Source organism: Panthera tigris, chromosome A2, assembly GCF_018350195.1.
Source record: "Panthera tigris isolate Pti1 chromosome A2, P.tigris_Pti1_mat1.1, whole genome shotgun sequence".
Taxonomy (NCBI): domain Eukaryota; kingdom Metazoa; phylum Chordata; class Mammalia; order Carnivora; family Felidae; genus Panthera; species Panthera tigris.
The window spans coordinates 79,714,806-79,727,667 of NC_056661.1; the positions used below are offsets into that span (position 1 = coordinate 79,714,806).

The 12,862-nt window shown below is 36.9% G+C and overlaps 1 protein-coding gene across 2 annotated transcripts in view; it reads left to right on the plus strand.

The window, feature by feature from the left end:
• The window catches only part of ORC5 (origin recognition complex subunit 5), an 80,671-nt gene that overhangs the window by 33,740 nt on the left and 34,069 nt on the right, over nt 1-12,862 (plus strand). For both annotated transcript variants that reach the window (XM_007083933.2, XM_042964892.1), the window contains exons 9-12: nt 2,347-2,399; nt 3,754-3,866; nt 4,990-5,037; nt 11,748-11,858. In XM_007083933.2, coding sequence (XP_007083995.1) covers nt 2,347-2,399; nt 3,754-3,866; nt 4,990-5,037; nt 11,748-11,858 — 325 coding nt within the window. The remainder of the gene's footprint in view (nt 1-2,346; nt 2,400-3,753; nt 3,867-4,989; nt 5,038-11,747; nt 11,859-12,862) is intronic.

A 12,862-nucleotide genomic window follows, 5' to 3' on the forward strand; every position in this document is an offset into this window, starting at 1 on the left:
GCAGTTATTTCTTCCACTGAAGTATTGAACCCCTCAAAGTCGTCCATGAGGGTTGGAATCAACTTCTTCCAAACTCCTGTTCATGTTGATATTTTGTCAATGAGCAGTCAGTCACATGTTGAAAGGAATCTTTTCTGAGCAGATCTCAACAGTAGGCTTAAAATACTCAGTAAACCATGCTGTAAATAAATGTGCTGTTATCCAGGCTTTGTTATTCCATTGACAGAGCACAGGCAGAGTTGATTGAGCATAATTTTTAAGGGCCTTAGGATTTTTGGAATAGTCAGTGAGCATTGCCAGCTACATTAGCCCCTAACCAGAGAGTCAGCTCTCTCGCTATGAAAGTCCCAGATGGCATCTTCTTCCAGGGGAAGGCTGCTTCACCTGCACTGAAAATCTGTTGTTTAGTGTAGCCACCTTCATTGATGATCTCAGCTAGATCTTCCGGAGAGTTACTCCAGCTTCTACATCAGCACCTTTTGCTTCACCCTGCACTTTTATGTTATGGAGACGGCTTCTTTCCTTAAACCTCTTGAACCACTTCAAGAGCTTCAAACTTTTCTTCTGTAGCTTCCTCGCCTCTCTCAGCCTTCATAGAATTGAAGAGAGTTGGGCCTTGCTCTGGATTAGGCTTTGGCTGAAGGGAGTGTTGTGGCTGATTTGATCTTCTGCCCAGACTGCTAACACGTTCTCTATAACAGCAATAAGGCTATTTTCCTTTCTTATCTGGAGTAGCAGTTTCAGTTTCCTTTAAGAACTTTTCCTTTGTGTTCAAAACATGGCTGTTTTGTGCAAGAGGCCTGGCTTTTTTCAGCCTACCTTGGCTTTTGACAAGACTTCCTCACTGAGCTTAATCATTTCTGGCTTTTGATTTAAAGTGAGAGATGTGACTTTTCCTTTCACTTGACCACTCAGAGGCCATTGTAGGGTTATTAATTGGCCTAATTTCAGTATTATTGTGTCTTAGGGAATAGGAAGGCCCAAGGAGAGGGAGAGATGAGGGAATGGCCAGTCAGTGGAGCGTTTAAGTTTCCCATCTTATATGGGCACAGTTTGTGAACCCCCAAAACAGTTACAGCAGTAGCATCAAAGATCATAACAAATAGTGACGAACAAATTTGAAATAGTATGAGGACTATCAAAATATGACACAGAGACATGGAGTGAGCGGTTGCTGTTAGAAAATTGGTGCTGATAGACTTGCTTGATGCAGAGTTGCCACAAGCTTTCAACTTGTAAAAAATGCACTCTCTGCAAAACACAGTAAAGTGAAGCATGATAAAATGAAGTATGCCTGTATCTCCATAATTTTCAGCTCTGCTTGCAGATGTGGGATATTCAGTTCTGATCTGGCATTTATTTTTATATTAGCATTTTAAAAGCTGAGTTAGAGAGTTTGAGAGGGTCCTTACAGATCATTGCATCTAACTGCCTTATATTTTGGTGAGAAGTATAATAATTTATTCAAGGTCATACAGCTAAAACTTCTGTCTCCCAGGGCAGTCTTTTTACTGCACCATAATGTGTTTCCTAATGAATTTGATTTGTCATATTCTCACTTCATATTTTTAACAATATTTGAGACTGTTTAATAGTTTTAATTGCAAGTAAGGTCAGAGGGGGCAGTGGAGATGGCATGAACTTTGCACGCGTTCTACAAGGAATCAGGTCTTAGCTCCATTACTGACTGGCTGGGTATACTTGGGCAACTTAACCTGTGGGCCTCAATTTTCTGCTGTAATGGTACTTATTTTAAGAGATTGTTATGGAGTTAGAAATAGTGTAAAACAGTTGCATCTAATATTCTAACTGAAACGTGTGGAGTTTTACTAAAGGATAGGTGATGTAATTTATTTTTTGGTGCTTTCTGATAGCTTTAAAATTATGATCAGGAAAAGAGATTAAAAATTAACTTCTGAGTATTGGGGCACCTGGGTAGCTCAGTTGGTTAAGCATCTGGCTCTTGATTTCAGCTCGGGTCATGATCTCACAGTTTGTGAGTTCGAACCCTGCGTTCAGTTCTGTGCTGACAGCGTGGAGCCTGCTTGGGATTCTCTCTCCCTCTCTCTGCTCCTGCCCTCCCCCTCCCCCCGCAAATAAATAAATAAACTTTAAAAAAATAAAAAAAAAATTAAAACTAACATCTGGGTGTTGTTATGTAAGGTTATATTCTAATACACACTCAATGATTTTGTTGAGACAGGTATATATCGCATATATATGTTATTTGTAAGGAAATTGATTATTTTCTTAAATCAAAGTTTTAGTTTTTTTAGGACTGTCTTAAGTCCAGTATATTGATTTCATATATTTTCAAACCATTATTGCTCTTCTGTCTTCTTTCAGTTCACAGTGGGAAAAGCTACAGAAAGATGACACAGATCCAGCACAACTGAAAGGTATCCAAGGAAGTGTTGAGACAGTTACCAGAGACATTTCTTTAATTGATTACTAGTAACTAAGATACTGATGTTAATACTAAATTTAGCATCAGTCAGTAAACAGTGTGACAGAAAAGACTTTACAAACTACAGTGATATTTTAATGAATGATTTTTTCTTAATTGAAGCTCCAATTAATGAGAGGAAATAATTCAAATACCAGTTTCTTTTTTCTAAATGTTGGATTACATCCTGTAAAAATCAAGCAGTTTAGTTTCTTTAAATGCTTTTGTTCAGTTGTATGACACAGTCTTATCTCAGTATATATGTACTTCATGAATTTTATGTTGACCCAGTTTGGAGGATGCAGTTCTGTTTAAAAAGCTTTCTGCTTTTCTTTTCTTTAAAGAAACTATCAATTTGGATTTATCTCCATAGAACTTTTACTTAAAAAAAATTAAGCGAGTATCAAAAATAATTCTTATTAAAAAAAATAGATCACTGGCTAAAGGTTGGAGAAGCGGTGTAAAATTAAGTGGTGTTGCAATTCTGTTTTATCTGTTTTGGTTTCTAAATGCTCTAGATGCCATACAAGTGATTTCCAGTTGTGTGTTCCGATGGAAAGAAATAGATGCTGGCATTAGAAAACCTGTAGTAATTGGTCTGCACTATTCCCTGACTCTACGACCTTGAGTCCACCTCAGTGTCCTCATCCAAAGAATATCTAGCTTTAAGTAACTGCAAAGATTCAGAGACACCTAAGTAAGGCACCTAGCACAGTGTCTGACACATACTAGATATTCAGTAAACAGCAGATTCCTTCCTTTTCTGTACAAATGAATGCCATTTGACTGGCTCCTTTGTTTTATTTATCAGTTCATTTAGTTTTTTTTCCTTTGTACAGGATACTTTAAGGATACCACAAAAACAGATATAGTTCCTTCAGCAAAGAGTATAGCTTGGTAAGAGATATAATTTATGTATAATTAACTATTAATACAAGGTATAAAGTTACATGGGCCATGAGTTAAATACTCAAAGTAGGAATTCATAGTAGGGACAGATTTTCTACTTTTGGTGTGATAAGAGAGCTTCAGGAAAGGCTTAATGGAAAATGTGGCTTTGAAGGGCTGCATGGATAGGATTTAGAGTTCAGAATAGGAGGAGCTAAGCAAAAATAATGAAATGAGCAAGCATATGACTAATAGTGATATTCACTACCACTGCTGCCGTCATCATTATACTGACACAGGGAGTAGGTCATTTTTATAAGAGAATACCATATATGGAAGTCAGAAGGTAAGTGAGAAAACATAAGAGAAACTTAATGGTAGCCTCTTCAATGCCTTCATCAAAGTTTTTCGTTGTGTAGGTCTTTCAGCATATACTCATGTGGAACTTCCATATTACTCCAAGTTTATTCTCATTGCTGCATACCTCGCTTCGTACAATCCAGCAAGAACTGACAAGAGGTTCTTCCTTAAGGTAATAATTATTTCTTTGTTTCTGAAGATTTTAGGAATGTTTTGAAATTTCTCAACACCTGTAAATTTCTCAGGGGTAGAGATTAGAATAAGAGATTGCTAAATACGTGGGGCGCCTTGGTGGCATAGTCAGTTGAGCATCCACGTCTTGATTCTGGCTTAGGTCATGATCCCAGGGTCATGGGATCGAGCCCCACATTGGACACTGGGTTAAGTGTGGAGCCTACTTGAGATTCTCTCTCTCCCTCCTCTCCCTTTGCCTCTCTCCCCCGCTCGTGCTCTCTTTCTCTCTCTCTCTCTAAAAGAAAGAGAGAAAAAAAAAGAGATTGCTAAATATATATTTAGGACATATTCTTTAAAGGCTTTAAATTAAGGTCATAATCTGAATGGGAAAAATAGGTAGTTTCACAGAAGAGTCCACGTATACCTTAGGTAATAACTCTAGGTTTAAAAAATATATATATAAATAAGGTTTTGTTTAAAGTATGAGAGATGGGAATAGTTTTAAGGGTGCCATCTACTCTGTACATTGATATACAGAACATTCAGAAGCCCCTTCTGCATGTACATTAGTTTGAGAAATTCCATTTTGGAATTGTTTTCTTTTTGAAAACATGTATGCAATTTGATTTATTATTCAATGTGTTTGTAATAAGTTTTTATTTGTTGTTTTGTTTATCTCCCTACTAGTTTTTAGTTTCATGAAAGCAAAGAACACATCTTTTTTTCCCACTACTAAATCCCAAGTGCCTGCCTAAATGTTCTCAATCAGTGTTTCTTATGCGAATTAGTAGCCTGCCTTAAGGGATGAATAAAAACCCATTTATCTTTGGAAGTTTGTTTTTTTTTTTTATAGAAACAAATAATGCTGTACTAAGTCAAAATATTAAGTAGTTTTAGGAAGTATCACTATTTTATTTTAACACCTTATTTCTTTACATGCATAAGTAATCTCATATACAATCTAAACTTAAGTCAGAGCAGCCTAAAATATGTTATTTTAGGTGGTAATAAATAAGAAAGTCTAAGATAACAAAATTAGTACCATGTTTTCCATTACGTTTTCTGTTTTTATGGAGTATTACCTTTTTTTCTATCTTAACAGTTATTTTCCTTAATTGCAGCATCATGGGAAAATCAAGAAAACCAACTTCCTAAAGAAACATGAAAAGGTATTTACATTTTAACATCTCTGTTAGAAAGAACTCATGAATTCAGGATACAATAGGAAGTGAATGTGTGCTTTTAGTAGTCATTTGGATGTAAGAAGTTATTTATTGATAAGGTTCCATATTTTGTTATATTGAACATAGTGACAAAGGCATATTCCAGTGAGCTGATACTAGAGACAAAAGTGTGTTGACAAGTTCTTTTAGAGAATTCATAGATGAGAAGATTATCCTGGAATTTTTAACTAAACACAATTGGTTTTCCTCTTTTCCCCTTTGACACACCCACAAGAACAACATTAAAGAAATACAGAAGGTGAATGAACAGATAAAGAGTAAATGTGAGACTTGCACAGTTTGGAACTGTGTTACAGGTACACGCACAGGTGACTAAGCCTCCAGACAAGGCTGCCACCTAAGCCCAAAGCAAGCAGATTTGACCAAGGAGTCTGGAACAGTTTAGGAATTAGAGGCTCTGAGCACCTTGAAGGGAGGGGTGTGGGACCAGATCGAAGTTGGCGGAAGGAGCATTGGGCCTGCTCAGATCACTTGTTCCACTCTCTGTACATTTAAACCACTGCTGCTTTTCTTGGCAAAAGATGACCTGTAACTTTGTACCACAGAAGCTGTGAGTTTTGTTTCTCACTTCCATTCTCACAAGCAGTTTTCCTCAACCTCCTAAATTGATAGTGTTTTCTCAGGACTTTGAGGACATCATTTTGCTGTCTTCTGGCTTTATTGTTGCTGCTGAAAAATACACTGTTAGTCTGTTATTCCTTTGTTGATATCTGTGTTTTTCTCTGGCTGCTTATAAGTCTCTTCTTTAACTGTAGTGTTTTTTGGTTTTTTGCTTTTGTTTTTTTTTCTGTTTCACTGTGGTCAATCTGGGATTGAAGTTTTTACTTGGGATTTGTTTTCTTTCCTGAATTTGAATAATGATACCTTTATTCAGTTCTGATGAATTAACTCTTCAAATAGTGCCTTGTTGTCTTTCTCTCTAACATGTCTTCCTGAGGCACTGATTAGATGTAGGTTAGACCTTCCCACTGTGTCCTCTTTGTTTCTTCAGTCGTTCTCATTCTTCATTACCTTTGGTCTCTGTGTGCTGTGTTCTGGGTGATCTCTTCAGTTCTGTGTTCTGACTCTCTCTTTGGCTTTATCTATTTTGTTTACATCATCTTTGTGACTCCAGTAATTTTATTTATAATTCTTAGATGTTTCATTGGTTTATTTCAAGTCTGATGACTTTTATATTTTTCCTAGTCGTATTTTTCTTTAACATGAATATATTTTATGTTCTCCTTATATTCCAGTATTAGAAGACCTTATTGGTCTACTAATTTTCCATTTTCTATTTTTGCTGACAAAATGCCTTGTTCCTGAATATTTTATTATTTTTAATTGTTGACCAAACTTGGTCATTTGGAATTTTTGAAGCCTGAAGTGTGCTCTTTAGAAAGGTGTTACATTTACTTCTGTGCAGGCATTTAAGAGCACCAGTAACCTGTGATCATTTGAAATTCAGTTCTTAGCCTTGTGGGTGGGATTTCAGACTGCAGAGATACTGTGAATTATACTCCCACTCCCCCCATCAGCATTAAGCCCTACTTTCTAGTTGAAATCTCAGAGAAGACTTTTTTCCTCTCTTCACACAGAGTCAGAGTTTGACAGGGAAATTTCCTTACCCAATACATTTGCTTGGCATGGAAAAATTCTTCTGGTATTGCCTCTTCACTGAGACATCTCTGATTGGGTTTTCCACTATAGGCATATTGTTGATTTTGTACCCTCTTTCTTATGTGTGTGGTTACTTTAGGTCATAAAGGATTGATAGGAGAGAGTACTTACAGCTGGGGTGGTCAGGGAATGATTTGTGGTAGGCCTTACATATGAATGGGTGCTCAAGAATGGTGAGGATTGGATGTGCAGAGATGGGAGAGGAGGCCATGCCACTGAGGAAATGATTGGAGCGAAGAAGCAGAGGTAAAAAATGTAGGGTATAAAAGAAATAATGAAATGTAATTGGCTGAAGTGTCTAGTGAATTTCAGACAAGTCATTTGAGGCCAGATTATGGAGGAATTTTGTCAGTCACCAGTTCCTTAAGCTTAAGGGAAGGAATCTTATCTCTTCATTTCTGTATCTCAGGACTTGGTGGTTATTTGCTGGGTGTTTACAAATGAAGAAAACTGAAGAATGAATACAAGACTGAGAATTTTAGGCCTATTCTTTAGACTTAGAAAACCATTTAAAAATTTTGAGGTGGAAGATATATGCGTGCTGGTCATCAGTGAGGACTGTGAAGAGCTAGCACTCAGACCGCCCCTGTGGAATGAGTGGATTTGTGCAAGTCCGTGAGAAGGACAGTCTTGACGGAGGGAACTGTGTGAGCAGAGACCTCCTGAAAATGTCTCTAGCTATAAAGGAACTCTAGTTCTAGCAGTAGTAGTTGTTGTTGTTGTTTTCCTCTTCCTCTTCCACCTCCTCCTCCTCCTCCTCCTCCTCCTCCATTTATTTCTTCTGAGAGAGAGTGAGCAAGTGAGCACGAGTGGGGGAGGGGCAGAGAGAGGGAGGGGGGGAGAGAGAGAATCCCAAGCAGGCTCCATACCATCAGCACAGAGCCCAACACAGGGCCTGAACCCACGAACCATGAGATCATGACCTGAGCCGAAATCAAGAATCAGATGCTCAACTGACTGAGCCCCTTGGGCACCCCTGAACTCTAGTTCTTCTTACTGACTTGAATTTTATAATAGCCTCTTTTGTCTTTGGTTCATGTCGTTTTAAAAATCTGAGCTTAACTGAAACTGTACAGTTTTTAGTTTATATTTTTGTTCCCTCTCCTCCTGAAATCTTGATTGAATGCTTATTTTATGCCGAGCACTCTGCTGGATGCTATGGATATTGCGGAGAGCAGAACAGCCATTGTCTGTGCCCTCCTGAAGCTCTCAATCTAATCAGGGCATCAAACCTTAAAAAGCAAACCACGTGAATAATTATTGTAACAGTTGTTTTGAAAATATTACAGATCATCAATTGTGTAATTCTTTCTGTGTATACTCAGTTGACACTGGTTTTTTAAGATTTTAGTTTTTAATTCAACTAATGCATACGCGTGATATCAGATTACTTGCCAGTTGGTTTACATAGAAAAGCAATGGTTTTTCCGCTCTCCTCATCCATAGTCCCATTCCTCTTCTTTGAATTGTTTCTAGTTTTAATTTTTCTGGTATAGATATCCATAACCCTAACTTTCTGTCTCTACTTTTCTTTATGTAACTTGGCACCAAATTTGATGCCATTTAACGCCTCAAAAATTGATTTGATTTCCTTGTTTGATTTTTCTGTTCTTACAGGCCTTCCTTCTTGAGCTCTATAGTGAATTTATAGGCATTTCTCAGACTTCGTCTTCCCCTCTAGATAGGAAGCCACCTTGCATTTATAGCACACAAAACCAGTTCAGTGAGGAAGATAAATTATATGGCTTGCGTGCCACTAGAACACTTTAATTTTAAATTGGATATGTGTTTTCTAATCAGAAAATTTAAAAAGTGAAAATCAGAGAAGTAGGTTTTCATAATGCGATTCTTAGGCCGAATTGCCTCCCACGTGATTCTAACACTTCTGGAATTTAGGAACTAACCTCAAGTCATTTCTAAGTGTTAATGAGGACAGGGACACCAATTCCATTTAGATATCTCAGCATTTACCTTAATTTTTTTCTTTCTTTCCTTGAACATCATTTCATTTATTTATTCATTGTCCATTTATCTGTTCATTTATTTAACGATCCCAAGTGCTAGGGATAAAAAGGTGAATAAAACATTTCCTGTTTTCAGGGCAGTTATCTAGAAAAGAAAAAGAACACAGAAACAAGTATATCTATATCATGATGATTATATTAAAAGCTGTTAAGCATTTATAAGCCAAATACTGTGAAGCTCTGTGTTTGATCTTATTTTAGTTCTCAGAGTGACTTGTTGCATGTGGTTACTGTGATTGTCTTCATTTTCTAGGTGAGGAAACTGAGTAACTATTAAAGAAAAATTAATTCAATAACTGGCACAAAGTTATGTAGTTAAGTGGTAGAACTAGCATGCGTTTCCAGGACTTTCTGACTCCAAAGCCTACCATGTTAACCACTGTCATACAACTGACAAATGATTAGTATCTAGATTTTTTTAAAGACTTACTATACAAACCCGTAAGAAAAAGGCAAAAATCCAATTGATAAGTGGGTAAATGATACAAAAAGGAACTTGAATGTCTAACAAACCTGACATGATTATCAGTCTCATTCACTAGTGAGAGAGATGAGACTGTAAACCATAGCTGATGTTTCATGTTCTCGGATTGGCAAAACTAAAAAAAAAAAAAAGTGATGCTTTCAAATGTTGCTGGTAATGTAGAAGAATATGAGCCTGCATATTCTGTAGGTTGGCGATAATTAAAGTTAATACGTGAATGTACTTTATATTTGTCAGGATAGACCAGGGTATGCTGTTGTACAAAAACAAATCTCCAAACCCTCAGTTGACTTCACATAACAAAGGTTTATATGTTGTTCATGACACAATTGAGTGTGAGTTGGGTGGCCCTGTTTTATAGTGATGCCAAGTGAAACATGGTGATTTCCAAAGTTGCCACTGAAGGGTAAGAAGATTAAAGGATTAAAAGAAGATTAAAGGTTTGAAAGGCCAGATTTGGAAGTAGGTTACATCACAGTCACATGTATTCATCCAACTGCAGGAGATACTGAGAAATGTAGTCTTCCCATGTGCCCAAGAACAAAGTGTGGGTGAGCACACAGCATTGTCTGTGCCCTCTCCTTTAACTTAGCAATCCCATTTAGAGAAACTCACACATGTACACAAGGGGAAATGTACAGGATTGTCCATCACAGTATCATTTGTGATGAATGATAGTGATGAATTTTTAGAAGTAGATACTGATGGCATTCTGTAGGGCAGTTTGTAAATGGGATTAAAGTAGGGCGCCTGGGTGGCTCAGTTGGTTGAGCGTCTGACTTTGGCTCAGGTCGTGATCTCCCAGTTCGTGAGTTCGAGCCCTGCGTTGGGCTCTGCTAATAGCTCAGAGCCTAGAGCCTGCTTCATATTCTGTGTCTCCCTCTCTCTTGGCCCCTTGACTGCTCGTGCTCTCTCTCTCTTTCTCAAAAATAAATAAACATTAAAACAATTTTTTTATGGGATTAGAGATGGATGTATCAATATGGATAAATCTCAAAAACATGTTGAAGGAAAAAAGCAACGTGGCAGAGTGATAGTCCAAAATAGTATCATTTATATGAGATTAGATGTTGCAGATAATGCTATATATTATTATTTATGAATACATATGTAGTACTGGTATAAAACCTGTAATGAAAGTGGTAAAAACAAATTCTGGATAGTGGCTCCTTCTAGGGAGAAAATGAGATGTGAGAGGGGTGTAAGGGAGCTTCAATTTATCTATAATGTGATCTGATGTTTTATTTCTTTGCACATACTGCATAATGTCAGGGTTTGATAAAATTGGGTACTGGGTACATTGTTATTTGTTATATCAGCCTCTGTATTTTTTCTAAGGGTTTGAAGTGTTTGATGAGAAAGGATATAAAGTTTAAGACCTGGAAAATGATTTCTGAACTATTTTTTAGATATAAATAGCTGAGGTAAACGTTTTGTAATTCTGTGTAGGCATTTTTCTTTAGACATTCTTCTTTTTTCTTCTTTAAAGAAATAGTTATTCTCTTGCATGTAAGTGAAGATTTCCATTTATTTGCCATTGCTTAATATAGAGTACTTAAATTCTAACAGTGCTACTAAAATTATCTTACCGAGTGGACCTTGAGTACTTCGGTTTTCTTTTTTTTTCATGTTTATTTGGGGGGGGGGGAGAGAGAGAGAGAGAGAGAGAGAGAGAGAGAGAGGGAGGATGAGCGGGGGAAGGGCAGAGAGAGAGGGAGACACAGAATCCGAAGTAGGTTCCAGGCTCTGAGCTTTTAGCACAGAACCCTATGTGGAGCTTGAACTTGTGAACCAGGAGATCATGACCTTGAGCCAAAGTCAGACTCTCAACCAACTGAGCCACCCAGGTGCCCTGAGCACTTCAGTTTTCTAATAACAAGTAATTGTATCATGTGACTTTGTACACAAGTATGAACGTTTTATAATTTTTCAGTTTTTAAATTTTGTGTTTCAGGCTGACAGCGTATTCACAAATTACAAAATATTTTATAAGTTTTCTAAGCTAGTATTTACTATAACTGATCTTTTTAGAATTACTAATGTGGAACAAATGTATTTTCCTGGTGATGGAACACAGAAGAGTGAATAGTGAGCGGTAAGGAGTAAGTTCTATCTAGGAGTTAGGACCTAGACCCTGGTTTTGGATATGCACTGTTTTGACAAATGACTTGGCTAACTCACTGAACATCTAATTACAGCAGCAAAATAGGTGTGATATTCAGGATGTTCAGGACTGAGATGAATGAATTGTCAGTTGTTTTAATATCTGTTTATGTTAAGTCAGAAAAACTTGAAGGAAATGTTCAAAAAGAATTCATGATCGTATCAGCTAAGGTTTTAAGGTAGAGACTGGAAGTTAGAATTGTTAGGGTCTTTGGGGAACAATATACATGTTTTGTTACAAGGAATTTGTAGTACAGAAAGTGTACTGCTGTAAAAATAAAATCCGTGTTCTTTTGTTGTTACAGACAAGCAATCATCTTCTCGGTCCAAAACCATTTCCACTTGACAGGTTATTAGCAATATTGTATAGTATCGTGGATAGCAGGGTTGCTCCAACAGCAAACATCTTTTCCCAGGTAAGCTTACTGATAGGTTATTATCTGTCATCTTTATTTTTATGGAATTCTTCTGGTAGTATAGTTGGTATAGTTCCAAGCATTTAGATTTTTAGTCAGGATATGTTACCGTTTTAACTGTGGAATGAACTTTGTTCTTGGTAAGTACTTGAAAATTCCAAATACAGCATCTTTGAGGATATCCCTGAATATGCTTCTATTTATAGGTATAACTTGATGACAAAAACAACTTGATATTTTTGGATGTTTTCTTTTTTCAATAAAGGAATTTTTTTAGTGTTTATTTTTTAGTAAATAGCAAGCGGGGGAGGGGCAGAGAGTTTGGGAAAAGAGAATCTCAAGCAGGCTCTGTGCTAACAGCCCTGATGTGGGGCTCGAACTCACGAACCGGGAGACCATAACCTGAGCCGAAATCAAGAATTGAATGCTTAACTGACTGAGCCACCCAGACTCCCCTCAGTAAAGGAATTTTTAAATTAAATGATTATAATTATCTTGCTGATTAAATAAATAAGTGGCTTCATGATTAAATTGAAGAATTTAACATAATGTAGAAATATAATCTAATGAAGACAAAATGTTTAAAAACTTATTTGTAAGAAAGTAATCTATGATATCCTTATTCCTCATATATATATCTTATAAATTGACAGAATGATTTAAAAAAAAATGCTTATTTTGAGAGAGAACGAGTGCGAGCATGAGCAGGGGTGGGCAGAGAGAGGAGAGAGAGAATCCCAGGAGGCTCGGTGTTTCAGCACAGATCATGGTGTGGGGGCTCGATCTCATGAACCATGAGATTGTGACCTGAGCTGAGCCACCCACGTGCTCCCACAGTATGATTTAAAAAAAATAACTTCCCAGAATGGTTAAGTTCTCAGAATTTTCACTAGATGGCAGCAGTAGCATAAAAATATGAAAGATGACTTTTTTTTTTAAACAAAACAGTCATTAAGGTTTTTATTTCAGTTGACATTTTAAGAAAAACCTATTAAAAATATGGT